At 43.9% G+C, this 23,347-nt stretch overlaps 1 protein-coding gene across 1 annotated transcript in view; it reads left to right on the top strand.

Moving 5' to 3' along the window:
• The window catches only part of beag (IC cytokine homolog beag), a 498,741-nt gene extending 495,835 nt beyond the window's left edge, over window positions 1-2,906 (top strand). The window contains exon 11 of the mRNA XM_080280996.1: window positions 2,786-2,906. Within this exon, the coding sequence (XP_080137122.1) occupies window positions 2,786-2,813 (28 nt within the window). The 3' untranslated portion in view covers window positions 2,814-2,906. The remainder of the gene's footprint in view (window positions 1-2,785) is intronic.
• Window positions 2,907-23,347: the final 20,441 nt, after the last annotated feature.

Genomic DNA, 23,347 nt, shown 5'->3' with positions numbered 1-23,347 from the left:
ACCAAGGCTTTCCTGGCATGGGTATTGATGCATGTGTCCATACCTGGAGGAGAGAAGAAGCCTGTATGGGGGTAGTCCAAGAGAGCTTGGAAGAGGGAGAAACCAGAGGCATTAAATGAGTCCAGAGACTCCGGTGGGCATTAACCCGCCGCGTCCCGGAGACGTGAATTCACGTCCTCACATGATGTGCACTCATATCCCGGAGACGTGAATTAACGCAGCAGCATTGCAAGGTCCCTAATTTGCACAATTTTCAATTTTCGCAAGTGATTTCGCGAGTGATTTTTGGCACGTATACACGGGACACCTTCCTCTATTCCTCTACAAAATGCCTTACACTGCATAACCTCTCCCCCCCCCCCTGCACGCCATTGTCTTGGCAATTCACCTGTTACCAGTGACCTGGCCAATAAAGACATTCAGGGCCAGAATGATTCCCCAATCGATGACAATGTGGAGGACAAAGTTTACATAGCATTAGAGGAAGAAACAGTCAGAAATGATGATCAGGTAATGTGGGAAAAAAAGGTCATGAATGGTGATGAGTTTGTGAGTGAAACAATGCTTATAATGCCTATATTACTGTTTGAAAACCAATATACTCTTGTACTACATATAAATTCGTACCAATTAAATAAATAAATACTGTTTATGAGTGGATAAAATAGTTACCCTCCCATAGAACTCGTTTTCTTTGGTGCCAGCCTGTTAGAAAACTCAGTCAGGTAAGGAGGTACTCGTACCTAGATCGAGTATTTTAAACCTCAGGTGAGCGATTTCTCTATGAATTTTCGATGTTTCTCACCAAAAGCGGATGTTTGAGCCCCCCCAAAAAAAAAGTCCAAAAATGTCTGGACTGGGGCGTACCACTGCCCAGAAAACTCTGGGATGGGACGGGTTAAAGTCACCTATGATGAAGAATGGGGCTGGCAGCTGGTGGAAATAGTGTAGGAGTTCCTATTGTGCCACATCCCCATGGGTTGTAGCATATTAAAACAGATTCCCACCAGAGTAAAGGGGCGCACTGACTGCCAACTCCCCCAGCAGTGAGGGTTCAGTGCATACTTAGGGAGTCCTCCGTACTGTGAGTAACATATCTCCACCTTTACTCTGAAAGGACTCAGATCTGTGAAGCAGGTACTTCCCTAGGTGCAGCTGAATGCTAGGCTGCAGCCGTGTCTCACAGACCCCCACCAGACTGGGACCATTGTGGACCTAAATATCTTGAAGTCCTGGGTTTTATGCAGCAAGGACTGTGGGTTCTGCAACATAAAATACAGGTTTGTTATGTCAGTCACGATGCCTAGTGCAAGAGTGACAGCAGCTTGTGCCAAAGGCGGGAACAGATGTCAGGGAAGGACCAGCCTTTCTGATGAAGTTCCAAATCGTTTGAGACTAAGTCAAAGAAAGTGAATCCCAGATCTTAACAGGTACTGCAGGATGGTCAGGTGTTGGGGGAACATTGTCACTGACTGAGGATATCATGTTGCAGCATCCATGTTTTGTTTGTCCATGCCTCATACCTCTTCCTTTGCACTGCCACCCTCAAATACCTCAGGATGTCCAAGTAAAAATTTTTTCAGTACAGTATTTACTGCATGACCACATGGAACAAACTCATGATGAACAGTGCTTTTTCAATAAAAAAAAAAAAAGATGATCAACATTACCTTCACATTTGAGCAACTCTGACTTGGGTTGTGGTGATGGTGTTCTAGCCCACTGCAACAGCTGCCTTTTTTGTTTTAACATCGTAGCTGTAGACCCACATGTCATCATCTGTAATGACATTTTTCAGAAAGTTTTCAACAGCATTTGACTGATCAAAGAGCTCCTGACTGACTGTGACATGGTTTTGTTTTTACTCATCTGCCAGCAGATGTGGCACAAATTTTGTGGCAACACGATGCATCTTCAGTTTTTCGGTTAAAATTGTGTGGCACGAACTTTTACAAATGCCTACTTCTTTGGAAGCTTTGGAGGCAGTCAGGCAACGATTTTCACGGATCACAGCATACACTTTCTCAATGTGATTGTTGTCTCAATATGGAAGGCCGTCCAGATTTGGGATCGTCTTCAGTGGGTGTTCTTCCTGATTTGAAATGCTGGAACCACTTGTGACTTTGCATACAGCTCAAACAATCCTTCCCCTAAGCCTGTTGCAACATACGAAGTCTCCATAAAAGTTTTTTCAAATCTGAAACAGGATGTCATGCAAACAGTTTGCCCCTCATGATTCTTCTGTGTTGATTTTGCAACAAATTGCCTAGTGCACAAAGCACACGTTCACTTGAGAACATACTGTATACCTTGATGACTAAGTGATATGACATGATTCGGCAAGTGTTAGACTAAAGCTCAAAGTCACTATGATACAGTGCTTCCGTTGTGATCAAACTAAGCCGGCAAGCCATTACACTAAAAAAGTTTGGTTTCTTTTTGGACAGACATCATAATAGCACCATTAGCAAGTGCTTTGATTAAATTGCACAGATTAATTGCACAGATTCATCAGTAGATACAGCAATTTTTTAATTTCAGTAGTTGTTTTTTTCTCATTTGTATTAATTACATATTAGATAGGAAATGATAAGAACCACTTTTTTGAGAGTTTTATTTTTATTTTTATTTTGTGTCCATTAATGTAAAAATTTTTTCAGATTCCCTTTGCTTTATCAGGATCTCAGTTACTTGAATAACTGTATAATGTACAATCACTGCATTAAGATGAAACCTTCATAAGGTTGGTGATTTATCTTAATTGCATTTTTTTTTTCTTTTCCAGAGAGAAAGCAGCACGATATGATTACTAGCTCATGAACTGAAAGATGGTGTAAGTATCCAGCATGTTTGCTGTTGTGTACAATGTCTGGAAAGAAAGGTGGTGTACTGAGGTAGAAAGGCACCTTCAGCATACTGTACAGTCCACCAAGTTCACAAGATGGAATAACAATAACAACAACAGGAATGATGTACAGTATATTGCTGACTAAGGATGTAGTTGTGTATTTTCAGTGTGCAGTGATAATGGAGGTACAATGCTCCCTTGCCTTACATGGAAAATGTAACTCAGCTATTTACAGTATTGTGTATTTGACTGAATAATTGGTACAGTTGACTGTCAGAAATCTAGCTTTTAAAATGCTGGACTTATCAAGAATCTGTATGGATTATTATTTGATTCCTTGCCCAATTTTTCACTCAAGCCATTCTCCAGTTTTTGACCTCTGAACAGCTGACGTCTCCCAGTACTCTAGTGGGTTGCTAGTTAACATGTCATTTTTTACCAACCCATGCCTGGCATTGCATCCTCATTACTCTGTGGCTTTCACTTCTAAAGTCATCTAGCATTGCAATGGCTTCCATGAAAAAAGCTGTGAAAGCAAAGCATCCAGTGGTGTTAAGAAGAGGAAGCATTATACTTAACATTTAATCAAAGGTCAAAATCATATGGTAATAAGATCAAGGTGTTTTATTTGCACAACAAAGTGTGTAACATAGTGTTGGGAATTCTTTTGTTTACAACATCAAGAGCCAGCTTGATAAAATTCTGAAGTTCTCTGCTGGCAGTGGTACTGATTGCAGTTTTTAATATTTTTAAAATTCAAATTCTTAAAAATTACATTGGTGTTCAAGAAGTGTATTAAGTGATGAGTTTGTATATGAGAACCAGAATGGCAGAATTACAAATGAGCTGCTGGGACATTAGCTAGGAATTGAAGCCATTGAAGATATGATGTGCAGGGGATATTGAGGTGATCTGTACCTGTAGAGGAAGTGGAAGATGTAAAATGGGTGAAAAGACAATGTTTGTAAGTGTACGGGGCAGAGTTCCAGTAGGTAGATTTAAGAGGACTTAGGATGATGAGGTCCTACAACATTACCCAGGCTGTTGTTGGAATCTCAGGCTCATCTGAATGCGAAGTTGGAAGATTATAAGTTGAAGTTTCCTTCTGCAGTCCACCATCCTCCTTTCAAAGGATAAAGATGAAGTAGGATGTTTGTATAATCAGCCAGCTGAGCCACGTGATAAAGGCAAGTCATCCCTCACTAGCACCATGGGATTGATTAGAGATGCTGAGGTCACGAATGGAGAGCCACCCTCAAGTGAATAAGGGTGAAATACAAACCTTTAGAAGCCTTTCAAAATGAAATAAATTGAATTCCATGTGTTCTTTAACCATTCTAAGTAAGAGAGTGAAATTAACTGGATAACTTGTGAATTTAATCTTTATAAGTAAGACAGTGTTGTTCTATCTGTCTATCTATTGCCAGACGCCATAATCCTGTAAGGGGTGGCCATTTGACTTTGAGTTATTTGTTTTACGGGGAGGGGCACTAACCCTCCACCAACCCAGTTGTTGACATGTAGGGAGCACGTATGGTTTGCTTATATGGTTACCGTCCAGCGTTGTAAATGGTTTCTTGCATGGACGTAGGAAAAAGGTGGAGACGGCCTCAATACCGACTGTGAAGCCTCTGATCTGTCATCCAGACACCTTTAATATGGCAGATACTTAGGTGACAGCCCACGCCTACCACCTTTGTTACTACCTCCAGGACACTCCTTGCCCATAATGATGGTATTGTTTATTGATTACACATACTGATGCGGTAGATTTATTTCGTAAATAACTAATATTTTACTTGTATTATGTTTTTCTGCATGCTAAAAGGATACAGAAACCAAAATAGAGACAGTACAAGCTTTGTATAGGCTACCACTAATTCACTGATGTTTCTTTTCTTACATATTTATATGCCACTAAACAGCATTAACAGGTATAACTTTAGAAGTAACCAACGTTACTAATTTTCATTATATTACGTCCCTGAACTATTCTAACTAAGACTTACCTTTTAAGCCTAGTTTGAGTTGGGGGAACAGATTTTGTAGGGATAGTCATATAGTAACTTAGGTTAGGCTATCGCTCAGTAGCTGATGAATGTCGCGCCATATTGGCTGGTGCGGCGTGTGCACTCGGTCTTATGTCAGGCCCTAGGTTAGGTTAGGTTAGGTTAGGTTGTTATTTTGGGTTCGTTTAATGCAAAATAGTGCGTTTTTAATTAATTTTGATCTTGATTTTGGGGGATAAACCCACCCACTTTTTGAAATCTTACTCAAAATTCCAAAAGAGGGATTTTCCCCCCAAAATGAAGGTCAAAACTAATTAAAACAGTATTTTGCATTGGAAAACATAAAAATAATAATAAAAGAAAACGTTGGTTACTTCTAAAAATTTATCCATTAACATTAATTGTACTTTTAACAGGTTTTGGAGCAGTGTTTCCTGCTGTAAACTGTTTTCCTGCATAGGAATACTTCACCTGTAAATAGGTCTCAGCAACTGCTTTGATTAAGAATACTAGGTGGTTATGAAGAGGGTCACATGCAGACATGTGACTTTGTAAATCTGAAAATATAGTTTTTTTCTGCAACTCATATATATCATGGATAACAATAGCATGACAAGCATAGTTAGACAGTTTTGAGTATTAGTTTGACAGCACTTTCCAAAACTATTTCTCTGAATATCCTTTCACACAAAATGCTTATGGTAAATGCATCTTCTGATGGAAAAGATGAATTTCCTTTGTTTTTTACGGCAATCAGTGTGTGGAAATCCTGTACGTATGGGTATGTCAGCTGTGTATCAGCCGTATTGAAGGTGCTGGGATGACAGATCAGCAGCTTCACCTCACTCCCTGGGTTTATTGAGCCATGCTGACTCCACCTCTTTTCTACCTCTATGGTTTCTTGGCTTACATGAAACCATTTGGTTTGTCACTCAATGTAAAGCCACCTGTAAAGGAAAGAAAAGCAATAAGAAGTGACAGGAAAAAAAAAAAAAAAAAAAAAAAAAAAAAAAAGATAAAGGCTAAGGAAGAAGTAGGCAGCACTACACCAAGTGAGTGCATGATGGTTGCCACCACCAATCACTACAGTGTTGTTAATTACTGAATATGAGGATTCTGGGTACATTAAATGCAGTATATAGTAACACCCCTGAACAAAACTTGCATTAACAGTACGGCTATCAGCATAAACAGTACTGCCATCAGTTGATGACCGAGAACAGAAGAAAAGTCACATACACATTTTTTTTGCAGATACAGTACCCCCTCCATTTGCATGGGTTCCATATGCACTAAACATATAAGCGGATAAATAAATTCTATCTGTAATTGATATGTGTTGAAAATTTCTGGAAATTGGCTCCCCAAACACAGGGTGCTGGTAGCCACTATTCATAAATCGCATGTGGTGATGTATGTCAACATGGCCATCAACACACAAAACCATAAATACCAGTTCCACAATGGTTGTTGTTTTTGTATTCATTTTACAATTCTTACACAAACACATATCATTGTTAACTATCCATCCATCCATCATCCAATCCTATGTTGCCCCATGAGGAGCGTAGGAGCCTGGGGCAAGGCAAGTTGGTCCTGACATTTAAGATGAGAGTGACCAGCCTCACTCATCCCTGAGTGGCATTACATGAGCAATAAACCCCAACCATCCCTTGGATATAAACCGTCTCCGGCTCAATCCGTAACATAATTTTAATGATCTACATGTGTTTCCTTAATGTATATCATGCACCATAGACCTGTCTCATCCACATTGGTACTAAGAATATTGTTATTTGATTGGATGATGGATGGATGGATTAAAAGTGAGAGTAAATGCAGGTAGAACAAAAGTGAAGATATCTAGGGCTGGTGGTAGTACTGTCAAAGCAGAAGCTATGTTGTCATGTGCAGATTGCAACAAGGTTGTTGGAAGTAACTCGTATCTTGTGCAGTGTGTGCGATAAGTAGCTGCATATGAGATGTGGTGATATTAGAGGTAGACTGCAAGTTATTCTGATTTTGTGTGTTTGGTGTGTTGGGGAGAGCATTGAGAGGTATGATTGGATTGATCATACTGGAGAGTGTCGTGAGTGTGTGGAGTTTTGTTATTTCGGGGACATGTTCTGTGCTGGAGAGGGGGCTGGAACTAGCTCTGTGGCTAGTGTAAGAAGTGATTGGAGGATGTTCAGGGAGGTGATGTCTCTCCAAATACTGAGAGGGCTCTCTCTCCATGCAAAGGGATCTTTGTATGCAGCATGTATTAGGACTGTAATCCTGTATAGTAGTGAGACCCAGGCAGTAAAAGAAGAGGATAATTGTAGGCTCAAATGTACAGAAATGACATTGATAAGATGGATGTGTACTGCGTCCTTTAGTGTGAGGCCTATGGGGACTAGAATTGTGCTTGAAGAGTTGAGGGGACGGATGGGACCTGAGTGTATTGATATTGTGATGCAGAGGGATACATTGAGATGGTTTGGGCATGTTGAGAGGATGGAAGATGACGGTTGGATACGGAAGATGAGAAATGTGAACGTCGAGGGTAGAAAGGCCAAAAGAGACCTGGGTTGAGGTCATAGTGTGTGACTTCAGGGATAAGGGTCTGAATGCACAAACAGCTGTGAGGTTACACATGGCCTTAAGTTAGAAGGTTTAAGGCTGGATGTTGCTAAGGCCCATGCATGAAGCACCTACAGGAAGGTAAGCCTTGGTGAGGCCACCTCAACTGATGAGGTCAGCTCGGAGAAGCCATACCACATCGTGACTGGTAAATAAAGCAACCGATTTTATATTCTTTACTACACAAACCGGACCAAACTTGTTGTACTGTATCTTGGTATGGAGTTGGTGGTTGCCTGTGAATTACATTGTGCTTTGCAAAGGGAATGGAAGTTAAGGGATCCACTGGGCCCTTATAACATAAGTGAATATCTGTTGAGAGAACATCGCCTCCCCAGTAACAAAATCCTTCATTTAACAAAACTCGAGTCAGATTGGAAGGGCAGCTTGACACTCCCATCCCATTACTGCCCACAGACAAGTTTTGGCAGCCCTAAGCTTCTATGGTAGTGGGAGTTTTCAAATGTTGGAGACACCAGTGGTATCCATTAGTCAAGCCTATCCAGAGTAATATCAGGTAGATGATGATGATAGATACTCTTTACACAGAAAAGGACTAGGGACTGAGAGAAATTAAGATGCCTTGCTGTTTGTGGAGGAGGACAGAGACAATAAAGGGTTTCCACAGAATAAACACTTTTCCTAAAGTGCTTGTAGCAGTGGATTGAACCCACATACCAATTAAGGCCCCAGACCAGAATGAACATGTATTTGTCAGTACGAAAGGGTGCCATTCATTTAATGTGCAGGTAGTTTGGGACAGCAACAAAATGATAATGAGCTGTAATGCCAAGTACCTAGGTAGAATTTATCCCTTTAAATGCAATATTCAACAACCGTAAAAAAATTGTTCCCAAGGTACGATGTTTGACTACAGTTACATGTGTACAAAAACATTTAGCTCCATACGATGATAACCAGTGTCCCATGAGTTTGAAAACACCGCCTGGCCAGCGGTGGCCCCAGCTATTGGCGCTCAGTGGAAGCTGAACCAAGGTGTGTATAAGGAGAGGTGTCTTCATCCCCATTGAGCTCTGTAGTAACACATTTTGAAAATGACTTTTTTCCTTGGGACTTTTTAAGGTTTATTAGTGGACTAAACACTTCGATAAAGTAAATAAAGAAGGGAAATTTTTGTTTTATTCCTGATGCTTTTATTAACACTGAATAAATAATAACAATAATTTTCTATATAGCAGTATGTGGCAGTCCTATCCATGTCCTGATTGGCTAGCTATTATGACATCACTGGCTCTGCCCCCTTAGCACACTTCACTTGGCGGGAAGGCAGTTTGTTTGTGTTCACAGTCTATATTTGTAGCAGTTTTGTGTTGTGCTGTTGCAACTTGCAAAGTTAATTTGAGAAAGAGAAGGAAGTTTGTATCTCTTCATGTATTTCCACGAAACCAACACAAGGTATTACGAAAGTGGCTATAGATACCTGCAAAAGAAAAAATCTTTTGCACGTCAAGCAAGTAAAACCATGGCATTTCATTTGCTCATATGACAATGTCATTTCTCTTTATACCAGTTTGTGCCTTGCTTTAAATCTACTGAGACTAGGAAGCAACATTCACAATCCTGTTTCATATGAAGATCACCTAGGGTATATTACCAGTACCGACTTTCTGCTTTCAGAACATTAGATTTTTACTGGAAATAAAAGATTTAAGCTTTAAGTACCTTTTCAAGTACCCATTAAGTGACACTATGATAATATTTCTGTTAGTTTCAGCATTACTTTATAGTTCTCTAGATTTTGTTGTCATAGTTCTGGATGTGCAGTATTTTCATCACACTATTGTTTTCAATGCACAGAATGGGCTACTAAATATACAGGTTGTCTAGCGAGTTTTGTCATTAATGTTATGTATGAAAGGGATCACGTATATATGGAATATTGCATTAGTCTGCCAATATATTTAAGTTTTCTTTGTTTACGTGATTGACAATTTTCTGTGAATAACAACACCGAACAGTTGTGTATAACTGTTGCAAAAAAAATGTTAATGGATTTTTTTTTTTTTTTTTTTTTTTTTTTTTTTTCTTAGAATGTCTTGAATAATCACCACCAGTTGCTAATGACAAACTCACTGGACACCCCGTATAGTAACACAGATTTGCTACTGTGTAATTAACAGCATTTGTTTCTGTTGTTTAAATTCGTATATAATCAAGATTCTTATCAGTAATCCCTTAGCTTATGCCTTCTTTATCGCAAAGTTTGACAAGATACAGTCTTTCAGATTATGCTTCATATTTATTACAGTAAGGCATGAAGGAGTGAGGATTAGTTAGGACGTTTGTCTGCCTTAGTTTCGGTTGGTTTTGTTTTTGAGCTTACCAGGTTACTACAAGTTCCTAAAGTGGATATTGTCTTTGCTAATGTAACAGCAGTATCAGTTTTATGCCAGGTTTTTTCCCCATGAAAGCTACTGTTATTTTATATCTTCGGGCGTGTAAGGATATGCTGTGGTAAGGGGGCGTGGCCAGGGCGGGCGGGCATAAAAGTTGCCAACTAGTCAATTTCCTTGAGCCCCACATGCACTCACCTCTCCTTATACATGCCTTGAGCCGAACCACATGACACACACAGCCACAGACCAGATGATGGCAGCCATTGTGGATGCACGTAGGTAGATGTTCCTCATATTCATGTATTCTCTACCATTTAATGTGAGAGATATGAGCATTATAAGCTCCAGAGTGCAAATTTAGTGTCTGGTGTTTCATTGTTTGCATAAAGGAGAGTGCTAAAGATGGCAAACCTTCTGCTATCGTAGAGATTGCCCTAGGTAACCCTGCACTGTGTGTCATACCATTATTTCATGTATTTCATACCCAAAGGGAATACAAGAAGTGTAACTGCTCATAATCTGAGTGTATAACTGAATACCAAGGAGACTTATGTTAATTTCAAAAGCTTTTTGAAATTATTTTTTCTTTGCTGTATGTCCAGTTTTCCTGGTATAATAAAAAGTTTGTGTGAGATATATTGATGTGTTATGATGATTGTATTACATGTGATGCACATTTTAACATCATTCTGGGCAGTGCTACTTTTGACAAAAACAGCATTTTACAGCACAATATATTGGTCTGGTCAACTGTTTTTTACAGATACAGATGCCCCCTGATCCACTTGCACAGAGAAGTCAGTTCACAAGTTTATTTCAACAATATCATTTTTTGGCTACAATTAGACGGTCTACCTGGGTCCGCCATCCCCACGGACCATCGTATCTAAAGGGTTAAGTTGCCTTTATCTGGGCTAATTCTAACCCGCACCGGAGATTTGAACGAGGTGTCTATCATGACAACTATGGTATCTGAAGACTAAGTTAGGAAATAATTAGGTAAAACAAGGCAAAAATTATGTAAGTTCCCATTCGTATTGCTATTTTGTTTCTTTAATCCTAAACCTCCTCATCATGCTAATGTTTTAAAGGTTGTGCAAGTATAATTTGGGTACATTTTTACTTCGCCCAATCACTGATTTACATGTAGTTTTTCTGATGTTTATTTTTTTTTCAATCAGATTTACTTGTAGTTTTTCTGATGTTTATTGTATGAATAATTTGATTTTAGCCCTCATTTCTTTGCAGAAATGCCTGGTTTTTAATATTGGTGGAATCACACACACACACAAAAAAAACAACATAAAAAAGGGGGGAACGTAACTTGAAGGCTAACAGCCGTAGTCTTAAACTGTGGGAAAGTGTTCACCTTGCCCTATCCGTATCTTTTGGTAGTCTTAATGCATGAAAGGGAGAGCGTTCCCCAGTAAACAAGAGAGGATTACCACAGCGTAGTACTGGAATCTGTGGGGAGTCTCATAGCACCCCTTCGCATGCCCCTTTGTCATATTATAGCAGTCTTATGCAAAGAAAACTATGTACAATTTGAAGGACCCTATGGTGTGTGTGTGTGATGGGAATTTTATTTTAATGATAAATACATTGTGTGAAGAAAAAAATAAGCATTTAAAAATTTTATCATTTTATAAGACTTTACCGCTTCTGTGGAGATTGTTAATTTACAACGAGACGAAAACAAAGATGAGATACTGTATCCACTTCCATTTTATTTCTCAATATTTCTACCAAGCTGTTTATCAGACATGGTGCATGATACTTTTATAATTAGTTTGATTAGTACGTGAAATAATTCCTACAGTAAAGAATGGCCGAATACTACCTAAACAGGTGACTGGTGCACAGTCAGTTAGTTTGAATTACAAAGTCTCATGTTTGCATTCGGAGAGCTTTTGCAAGTCCGCACTATTTTGTTTTGGCTTGGCAGTATATTTCTCTTGTGTATTTTGGTGTGATTTGAATGATTTTGGCTTTTATTTTCAGTGTTTGTGATTGGTTTTCAAATTAACCTCACCCCCTTGTCTTGGGGGGTGGGATTTCAGGGTTGTGGATGGGAAGAATGGCAAAAATAGTCAAAATCAGTATGACCAGCCAAAGCCTATTGGTAGGGTTATTACTGACTGCAAGAACCCCTTTGACGCTGTATCTGACACCGAATTTTTCCTGCGGTACAGGTTCTCCAAAGCCTGTATGCATACTCTTATACAGAGTATTTGAGAACAAATGCCAACCTTTAATGATAGAAGAGGTAAGAATTGCAGACATTAATAGATTATCTTGTGTGTGAATCTTAGAAACTGTCATATGTATTGTTTTTATTTTAAGAATTTTAATGTTAAAATTAATCAGTGTTACCAACTCTCTGACGGGCCTACCCACACAAAAGGGTGCACTCTCCTGCTTTCAAGATTACCACTTACATTGAAGGTGTGAGCTTCCACCTCAAGCTGGGTGTGGGAAGGGTAACCGCTGCCTTTAGTTTCAAGACTACAGGTGTAAGCCCCTCTCTGTGATAACCATCCTAAATGCCACCGAATGTTACCTTGAAACTCTACTTAGCTGAAGCATATTTCTCAGTGCTTGAATTTCCATTATTATGTCAGTTATTTCCAGAGAAATGTTACAGAGAAGTGTTGTTGCTATTGATGAGAATAACCCAAAGAAAACAAAACTGTATACCCTGTGTTTGTCCATAAGTAAAAGTATGCCGTAATTTAAACGTTTTTAGTGAGACCCAATGTACTACATACATATTGTGATATCTCCCATTTTTGATATTCGGTGTGAGGTCAGCAACTGGTGCTGTTGCACTGTACTTTCATTTTAAATACCCATTACTGTAATTTATGAAAAGTATGACATTTCTCATGTAAAAGAAATTTGCATAAATAGGCCCACAAGATCCACTGTTATTTGGTTGCTATCGGGGAATAGGAGCCCCCACAAACTCCTGAAAGTTGCCAGTGTTCGCTGGATCACTAAATAGCGTGGGGTCACTACCTGCTCAGAGTTGGTGTACCTTCCATTAACCCCTTAACCGCGGGGCGTCACTTTCGTGACGCTTGGGAGCAAGGGATCATACCGTGGGGCGTCGCTTTTGTGATTGTGTTATTTTGAATTTACCCGGGCTTCCAAGTGGGGGCTTGTATCATCTGTCAGTACTGCCAATGTCCAACACTAGTCAGCACTCCTAATCTCATCTGTACTCCCATCCATTGTTGACAATTTAGCCATTTCTCCCCGTTCTTGACTCCCCTCCCTACCCCCCGTCCATTACCCTATCCTCTCGCCTGCCCGGCCGTGCTACGCTAAGTAAATCTTCCCTGGAATTTTTCACTGATTTCATCCATTGAAATAAGCCCTATGCCCTATTCTTATAGCAAATAATATATACAAGAAAGAAATAAGGTAAGTGAGAGTGCCATACACCTGTAATTGGCTAATTATCACCTGACAACACCTCACGTGCACTCGTTCGCTAATTTTCGCTGTTTTTTTCTCCTTGAAATATGCCGTATAATCTATTTTCGTAATAAATATACATATAAGGAGGGAAGGAAGAAGCCTAAGTGATATTTACATTCACCTGGAACTACCTAATTTATAATGTATTGTCTACATTTCCTGCCAATCATTTCAGTGAAATACATAGCTGTTTCAGGAGCTACGTTGGTAGTACTGAATATCCCCTAAGTAGGCCTCTACCCGGGCCGGCCCTCCCTTATCAGTTCTCTCTCATCTTCCGAAGAGAAGGTACGCCTGTTCCTCTTGCTGACTTCAGGGCCTTTTTCACCCCCATGCAAAGGGCCCTGTGACCTTTACCCCCTACTAAACCTCGTGTGGAAAGAGGTAAAGGGCTGACAATTGATAAAAGAGTGACTACGATCTTTCTATTGAGTAAAACAGTGCAAGTGGAATTGTAAATAATGTGTAAATAATGTGTAAACAGCAAGTGAAAGTAATGAATGTAAATTTACGTGAACAATGGAAAATAGTTTTATAAGTTACTTCAAGTGACAGTGCATAACACAGTGTAAATAAAATAGAAATGTAAATAACGTAAATAAAATAGAGAACGTAAATAGAAATGTAAATGAGTAGTATTATAAGAATACGAGTATATACCCTAGGAGTAATGAAAGTGAAAGTTTCACTCTAGCATGTCTGAATACTATGAGTTATGAGAGTGAAGATGAAAGTGACATTCACTCTCAATGCTAGTATACAGGACGAGAAAGTGAATGCTACGTATTTTACTGAATGAAATTGAATCCCTACAGTGACAATAAACTAATACTACTGAAGGAAACTTATGGATAAAGACTGTAGATATATATAAGTGTTATATAGTAATAGAAATATAAAGTGTGAGGGGTTTTATGAATAATAAATGACAGAGTACCAAGAGCGAACTAGCGCAAGTGCGGCGGTCAGACGCGCTCATAATTTTCATTGCTTTCACAGTGTTTTTTTTTTTTTGGAGTATGGATCCCAAACTACTTGAAAATCATAGTGTAGTGTTTATAGTGTTAATATCTGGCTGTGGTAATCATATTACGGGTTGTAAGGAAGTGTAAAGTGGAGACTTCGTTACCCAACTTCAGAGGTCTCCACAAGTCCTACAGTAACTGACGAAGGCTCAACAAACATTCCAGGAGAAAGCTGAAGGTATGTGCCATAAGCATATATAATTTTAATATTCTTGGACTAATAACTGATTTTTGGCAAATATTTTTTGAGAGTCTGTCGGAGCCCGAATAACTCCGTGGCACACGCAAAACATCAGTAAACATGCCTGCAGTGTAGGGGTTAAAAAAATTCCTATTGGCATTATACCAGTATTATTTTTATCTTAGATATTTTACTGATGCTCTAAACGAGATTTACTCTGAAAACTTCTCTGTAGAGTTTACTAAAAGCCATTAAAGCTTTTTGTGTGTTTTTGCAATCAGCACATTTATATCAAGTTATGAATCTCAGTTGTTGGAAAAATTTATCATACAGTTTCCAAAGATTGTAATCTTTCATTTGTCAAATCCTGACATGATTCTATCCATTATACACCTAGTAAGAGTAAGAATTGTACGGCCGAAATGTTATGTAGCCGAGATCTGCGACCCGAATTTTTAAAGGCGTGGTATTCCTCTTTCTTTAAGAAAACGACTCATTTCTCCTACAGTCTATTTTTCCACATATATTTTAGCTTTGCAGTCGACCACGGCACTATATTTTCTGGATTTATCGGCTGATTTCAAAAGGCGCGAGCGTCAGGTATGATGTATACACATTATCAGCGCTGCCCTGGGCCCCTGGCGGCAGACACACAAACTATGCCACGCCGCCCGTGAGAAAGCGCCTCCATGTGAGCTCAGTGAGTTCATACGATCATCGATTTTTTTAAATACCATATTTCCTTCATTTGTTATGTAAGATACAATTTCGTTATATCCATTTACCATTTTTCCTTACAAATGTACAGTAGCTCCCAAAAGTATCTTTAACCCTTTAACCGTGGGTGTCATTCCAGAATGACATTGCAAAAACTGGACCAAACCGCGGGTGTCATTCTCGAATGTTTGTGAATATTTTGAATACCCCGCGTTTTTTCCGTGCGCCAATTGTTTCAAGGCAGAGTAGCTATTAAATTCTTTCACTCCAGCTGACCCCCACCTCCCTCCTCCCCCCCTGGGGCCCCCCCACCCCACCCCCTGGGCCCCCCACCCCACCCCGGATCAAACACGCATCAGTATTTGTCCAGCTGTGTGAGTGACAACACTGCTGATGTGGCAGTGAAGTGCAGGCAATTACAGTGCCTTTTACCTGCCTCAGTGAACACAGAGTGGGTGTTTATCGTATGTGCAGTGTTCATCTATGTTTATAGTATTATTATCAGAATGAGGTTGGCATTTGGTAATGGTGTGTGAGCGAAAAATAGTGATTACAACACCGCTGATATGGCAGTGAAGTGCGGGCAATTACAGTGCCTTTTACCTGCCTCAGTGAACACAGAGTGGGTGTTTATCGTATGTGCAGTGTTCATATACAGTATGTTTATAGTATTATTATCAGAATGAGGTTGGCATTTGGTAATGGTGTGTGAGCGAAAAATAATGATTACAACACCGCTGATGTGGCAGTGAAGTGCGGGTAATTACAGTGCCTTTTACCTGCCTCAGTGAACACAGAGTGGGTGTTTATCATATGTGCAGTGTTCATATATGTTTATAGTATTATTATCAGAATGAGGTTGGCATTTGGTAATGGTGTATGAGCGAAGGTAATGGTGTGTGAGCGAAAAATAGTGATTTTAGATTGCTCACTTCTAATGGCACTGCCCATCCAGTGATAGTCAACGAAATCATGAAACCTACATCATTGCAAAGCCGAAGGTTAGTACTTTCTAACGGTACCTTATTTTTCGCTCTAGATTTATTCTGTGCAGAGTTATAAAGGTTTAAAGTTTGTTTACATTTTGGTCGAAACCCCTGCGGGAGAGGCCAGTCGGGGCAAAACAATGCCCGCGGTTAAAGGGTTAAAGTGTGGTGCGAAGAATGGCAGAATGAACAGAATGAAATATTATTCCCGGCCACTTGTCGTCTCGGTGCGGTTGGTATGCATGGTTAGGTATCGTGGGTGGTACTGCTAATAAACACATCAACGGCACTATGTGACTGCAAACATCCATCGACTTGTAAATGGTAACAGTTCAGCGATATTTATACCTCTGTGTTAAAGAATATAACCCATTACACACATTATACTGTGATAAATATACCTTGGGAAACATAGTAACTGTGACGGGCAGAGTTGCCATGTTCGAAAACTGACTGCGATGGGCTGAGTTGTCATGTTCGAATATAAGTGAAGGAATGAATTCTCCGAGCTAGGCCTATATTAGACCATATAGCCCTGATAGGGTGATGAGAGCGCTAACTTTCAGCTGAGTAGCTACTCGGGTGGGGCACATACTCACTACCTCACGGTCTTGAGCTACGCATGCCACCACTGAGTCACCCAGCCCCCCTTGAATATAAGTGAAACTCAGATTATTAAACAGCATGAGAAAAATACCCATCACAATTCTTTCGTTATCACAACTCCAATTAGATTAACAATGCAGAGGTTAATAATAGCCTGTAGGGTCTGCATGTCGGACAATTTTAACCACACATCATTATTTATACATACTACCCGAATGTGGCAATATCTCGGTGTCGGAAGGTATTTACGTGAATGGAACAGCTTCATAGTAGGTGTCATGTTCATTGAACAGAGGTCTGGATGCAGGCGGTGGATACAGTGGTTATTAAATGAATAAAAGGAGCCCCCCAAAGTGTGTTTAACTGTTATGCTGAGTGTTTTTAGGTCAACTCCTCGTCCTAGAAACACTAGCGACTGAGCAGGGTCCTCTTTCCGGACCGGAAGTAAAGCACCAACAAAGGAACAGGACATAAAAACTAGGCAGTATACTTTAACACATCTATTGCCTTAATTCTAAAACCGTTACAATATGATACAGAGTGATATTTAAGATACAGGATACTGGGACACAGAGTTAGACTTTGATAGCACAAAATACAGTTGTACTTAACACACGATATGATGCATGTATACCAATATCTTTAGTTATATATATGGAGATACCTGTATTTCAGTTAAACCCAAAACATATATGCACTTGATAACAAGGGGAATAAACAAGGTTAAGAGTCCGTGGGGGGAATATTACTATAACGAAGACAGGGTGCGGATCACGACACTCGACACAGTTACCTGGTCGCGGCAACACTTTACACAGGCTTTTGATTCTCCTGCGCACCCTGATCGTCATTCACAATTACGGGAAATTCTTTTATTCTGGGCAGGTGCAATTACTGAGGGCACTGACACCTCTGTGCTCACTGAAGGGCCTCTTGCCCTGGAAGTGGCTGAGGGCACTGACACCTCTGTGCACACTACTGGGCCTCCTGCCCTTGAGGGGGTAACTATGGCCGTCGCCAAAACGTTACTTGGGACTGAAACCTGTTCAGTCCAACCCCACTGCTGACGATGGTTGTCCCGCCTGCAAGGTCGTTGCCGATCCTTGTTCACCTGGTGCCGGGGCAGTTGCGGGGAAAAGGGGCGCAGGTCAGTAGTGGATGGGTAACCCTCTTGCCCTGGGTCACTAGCCCCCCCGTTGTGTCTTCCTGGGGTGGTGGTGTGGCGGTGGACCGGAGGTGGGGTGGGGGGTGGCGGGGTGGGGGGTTTGGCGGCGGGCAATAGTCACTGGTTTTGCATTGATCACACTCTGTCACTGTTCACTGTTCCTCTTCCCCTGGCTTATTTTCGGTATAAGGGGCGTCACTTATTTACCCGTGTTTCCTGGGTTGTTTCACTCTGTCATCAGGCGTGAGGGGAGGACCTCAGGGGGACTCTGCCTGTAACGGGCAACACACTACTCGCAGGGGAGTCACTGCCCGGGTCCGGGCCGTCGGTGAGGTGCAGGGAGGCCCTCCTGTCTGGGGGCCTTGACCTGAAGGGAGGCCCTTACCTCGGGGTCTCGTTGGTGGGGTGCAGGGAGGCCCTCCTGTCTGGGGGCCTCGACCTGAGAGGTGGCCCTCGGGACTGGGGCCAAACAGCTGGAGGAGGCGGGTCTGGCGTCGGCAGCTCCGCGAGGTGAGGGAGTCGGGGTTGCCCTCGCCTGTAGTCTGCTGGGCTCGCCTGGGGGTCCTGGGGGTGCGGTCGTCTGCCAGGGGACACGCCGTCAGGGTTGGGCTGCGGCCTCGTCTCCTGCTGGTGCCTGCGAAGGACAGAGATTTCCCAAGAGTGGGAGGCAGGTCCGGTCTCGGACTTTGCCTCCACTCTGGCGACACTCCCGGGTGGTGCCGAGCAGTTCCCACAGGGAAACGCGGTAGGCTGAGTATACACGGAGACCGTGTCCTCTCCTACATACAGGAAGGGAAGCACAGAGGCGACTCTCTCTCCTGGGTCTGTCACAGCCGTGGCTCCAGGTCTTTTTACCCTGGGACCCACTTTTAGCTGTCTGCTAGGGCCTCCTGCCCTTGGAGTGGCTGAGGGTACTAACACCTCAGTGCTCACTAAAGGGCCTCCTGCCCTGGACGTGGCTGAGGGCACTGATGCCTCTGTGCTCACTAAAGGGCCTCTTACCCTGGAAGTGGCTGAGGGCACTGACACCTCTGTGCACACTACTGGGCCTCCTGCCCTGGACGTGGCTGAGGGCACTGACACCTCTGTGCTCACTGAAGGGCCTCTTGCCCTGGAAGTGGCTGAGGGCACTGACACCTCTGTGCACACTACTGGGCCTCCTGCCCTTGAGGGGGTAACTATGGCCGTCGCCAAAACGTTACTTGGGACTGAAACCTGTTCAGTCCAACCCCACTGCTGACGATGGTTGTCCCGCCTGCAAGGTCGTTGCCGATCCTTGTTCACCTGGTGCCGGGGCAGTTGCGGGGAAAAGGGGCGCAGGTCAGTAGTGGATGGGTAACCCTCTTGCCCTGGGTCACTAGCCCCCCCGTTGTGTCTTCCTGGGGTGGTGGTGTGGCGGTGGACCGGAGGTGGGGTGGGGGGTGGCGGGGTGGGGGGTTTGGCGGCGGGCATTTTACCACTGTCTGTGTCGAAAAAGTCACGACCTCGTGACTGCAGGTGGTAGGTGGTGGAGGTGGACGTCTTGTGGGCCGAGGTGAGGTGTTGTAGGAGGTTTGCCCAGTGGTGGGATATGTTGTTCGGCTCCCGATGGGGGTTGAGAGAGAGATGGATGGAGGATGGATGTTCGGTCTGGCGTAGGAGGCAGAGGAGGTGGGGTGTCCCTCGGATCCTGATGGGTGGTTGGTCGCGAGGGAGCCAGTGGACTCTGGTAACCTTCATCGTGGTGGTTGGTGCCTGGTGAGGAGACAGAAGCTGTATGCTGGAGAGTGATGGGGGGTTGGTGCTTTTATGGGGGATGGGTCTGTGGGAGGAGCATTTCACTTTGGGGAATTGGGATTTGGGAGGATTCCATTGTGCTTGGTGGAGAGGGAGGGTGATGGGGGAGGTGTTTGGGGTAGGGGGGGTTTGTGGTGGTGGGTGGCGGGCCGGGCGTGCACTGGGGGTTGGTGTTGGAGTGTATCTGGATGGTGGGCGTGAAAGGCAGCCTGATCTGGTAGTGGTGGTGGTGAGTGTGGGTGGTGAGGGTGGTTGTGCATGTGGTAGTGGTGAGGGCGTGCGGCTGTTGGGGGGTGAGGCGGGTGGGAGTGCGGTGTGGCATGTATAATGGGCATTGTCGCGGGGGAGGGGGGGGGTTTGATGGGGTAGGTAGGGGAGCGGTGCGTGTGCAGGTGGCAGGGGGGTGAGAAGTGAGGTGTGAGGAGGTGGCGGCTTGAGGCGGTGGTGGTGAGGTAGGTGGCGGAGGCAACGTGGTGTGGGAGGTGGTAGGAGGATGGGTGGTAGAGAGGGGTGTGGGAGGCGGTGAGTGGGTGGTGGTGCTGGGCGGGGGTGGTGATGTGGGCAGTGGAGGAGGTGAGTCGGGACCCGGTGTTATGGGGGGTGGTGTGGTTGTTGGTGAGGTGCTGGGTGGGGGTGAGTAGGAGTAGGAGTCTGGGGGGTAATTCTCAGAACTGTCTGTGTGGCCAGGTGTGCGGGAAGAGGTGCGGGGCGCGCGGGTGTGGGGGTGGTCTTTGTTGGGTGGGTGGAATGGTCGCACGTGGTGATCGCCATATGTGCGTTGTTGGCCTTGCTGATTTATGATTACTTGATAGGGGTTGGGGACTCGGGTTATGGTGAAGGGGCCAATGAATAGGGGTGAGATCTTACTGGGGGTAGGGAGGTGCGCCACGACAACGGATTGGCCAGGTTTGTATGGGTTGGTGTCGGGCGTAAGGTCCTGTTGTGTTTGTAGGTGGTGGAGGCGGCGTTTGAGGTGGTGGAGAGGGTCAGTAGTGGAGGGTGGGGTGGCTGGCTGGAGGTGGTGGCGGAGGGGTAGAAGCGAGGTTTCCCCGAAGACTCGTTCGTGTGGTGTTATGCCGTCTTTTCGTGGGCATGTGTTTAGGCCCCATTGGACTATCTTGACATGGGCAGGGCAATCTTCATTCCCTGTTTGCATGATGCGAGTGCGAACCTGATTGAGGAGGGAGTGATGACTTCTTTCACAGATGCTGTTGCCTTGGGGTTGGGGCCAGTAGGGGGATGAGTGGGAGATGTGGAACCCGAATACTTTTGCTAACTCTTGCCAGACTTTTCCCGTGAACTCTGGTTCATTGTCCAAGTGCAAGGCCTGGGGAATGCCAAAATATGGAAATACGTGGCGAGTTAAGGCGTCAGCGACGGATAATGCACTGTGATCTTTTGCGGGGCATGCGATGATGAATTTGGAATAGACGTCCACGAAGGTGATTATGGATTTGTACCCTGTTTTGGGTGTGAGGGGGCTGACGACGTTGAGGGAAAGTAATCGCCAGGGTTTTGTTGCTGTTATTTTTCCTGAGGGGCCAGGTGTGCAGGTGATGTCTTTCCCTAAAGCACAAGCGCGGCAGGATTGTATAATGTTTTTGGCGATGGTGGAGGGGTTTGGTGTCCAGTACATGTCACTGAAAACTTGTACGAGTTTCTTAGTGCCCAGGTGAATGCCATTGTTGGCATGAAGGTGCAGCATGGTGTCGTGGGCGGTGGTGGGGCTTAGGACGATATGGCCGTTGGGGTCGAACAGGTGTTCGCTGTGCAGGTGGAGTTTGTTGAAAGTGTTTGGCGGGATCCAGGTAGGGCGTTGCTTATTGTGCCACATTTGGATAAGGTCCGGTTCTGCTGAGATGGCGTTGATGGGTAATCGGGAAAGGGCGTCGGCGTTTGTGTGGAGATTGCCTGGACGGTATGATATCTCAAAGTTGTATTCCTCGAGAGCTTCTCTCCATCGTATGAGTTATGTATTGGTGGTGTTGGACTGGTGTAACCACTGTAGGGATTGGTGATCGGTAATGATAATCACATGGGTGCCTGAGATGTACGAGCGGAAGTAATCGAGTGACCAGATAATTCCCAGGCCTTCACGTTTGGTGGCCGCGTAATTTCTCTCCGCAGGGTTTAAGGTGCGGCTGGCACAAGTGATGATATGCTCGTAGCCGTCTTGGACTTGGGCAAGGACAGCCCCTATGGCGAGGAGTGAGACGTCGGTATATAGACGGAAAAGCAGGTTGTAGTCTGGGAAGGCGACGACTGGGCCGGAGGTCAGTTTGGATTTGAGGGTGGTGAATGCGTTCTTTCTGGGTTCTGTCCAGACAAAAGGTTCTCCTTTCTTGGTGAGGTCATGCAAAGGTTTGGCAATGTCTGCAAAACCTTTCACGAAACGCCGGTAATAGGAGGTTAAACTTAGGAAGGCTCTGGTTTCGTACACATCGCGAGGTAGGGGGATGGCAGCGATTGCACGCAGCTTGTCGGGGTCAGGAGAAATGTCCTCTGCATTGATCAGGTGTCCGAGGAAGGAGACTGAACGTTCTGCTAAAACACATTTTGTGGGTTTTAGTTTGAGCCCGGCCTGGCGTATATGCTGGAATACCTGTTTGAGGCGGTGGAAGTGCTCGGCCCAGGTGTGGCTGAAAACGATGACGTCGTCTAGGTAAGCCAAACAGGTTTCTCAGGTTAGGCCGCTCAGAACAGATTCCATGAGGCGGGAAAATGTGGCAGAGGCGTTGCAGAGTCCAAAGGGAAGGACGTTAAATTCATAGTGCTTCCCGTTTGATGTTGAGAAGGCAGTTTTGTGTTTGTCATCGGGGTGGACTGGGACTTGCCAATAGCCTGATTGCAGGTCTAGGGTAGAGAACGATGTCGATCCGTGGAGGGAGTCCAGAGAGTCGTCGATCCTGGGTAGTGATGTAGCATCTTTTATTGTAACGTCGTTCACTCTGCGGTAATCGACGCAGAAACGCATGGTTCCGTCCTTCTTTCGCACAAGTACCACAGGTGAGGACCATGGGCTAGTGGAGTTTGAGATGACACCAGCATCGAGCATATCCTGGACCTGCCGGTCTTCTTCTGCCTGTTGTTTTTTTTTTTTTCGGCGTGATGGTTGGCGAATGGGAGGTCCTGTAGTATGAATCTCGTGGCTGAGATAGGTGGTGTGGCCAAGATCGGTTGGGCCGGCGGAGAATAGGTCCTGAAAGTCCAGGAGTAGTTGTTGGAGACTGTTTGTTTGGGAAGGGGATAGATGTGATGGTAGGTTGGGGAGGGTGGGGTGATTGGGGGGTGGTGCTGGGCACGGTTCTGCTTCTTCTGTATCGCCAATGATGAGTCCTTGTGGCAGAGTTAAAGGTGTTGTGGCGAGGTTTGCGATATGGATTTGGTGGGCGTGGGGGGGAAGGAAGGTGGGGGAAACTAGACAGGATGATAGGGGTCCGGTGGGTATGGATTGTGAGAAAAGGACTGATGTACCTGAGGGTCTGTTGAGTGTCACCCAAGCTTCGTGGTGAGGTGGAATGGTAATAGTGGAAGCGATAGTGGCAGGGAAGGATGGAGAGGGGGGTGGAATG

The sequence above is a fragment of the Coenobita brevimanus genome, chromosome 87, assembly GCF_032717465.1.
Source record: "Coenobita brevimanus isolate Jiangsu-jjx chromosome 87, ASM3271746v2, whole genome shotgun sequence".
NCBI classification, from domain to species: Eukaryota; Metazoa; Arthropoda; class Malacostraca; order Decapoda; family Coenobitidae; genus Coenobita; species Coenobita brevimanus.
This window is presented reverse-complemented; position numbering and strand designations above follow the sequence as displayed.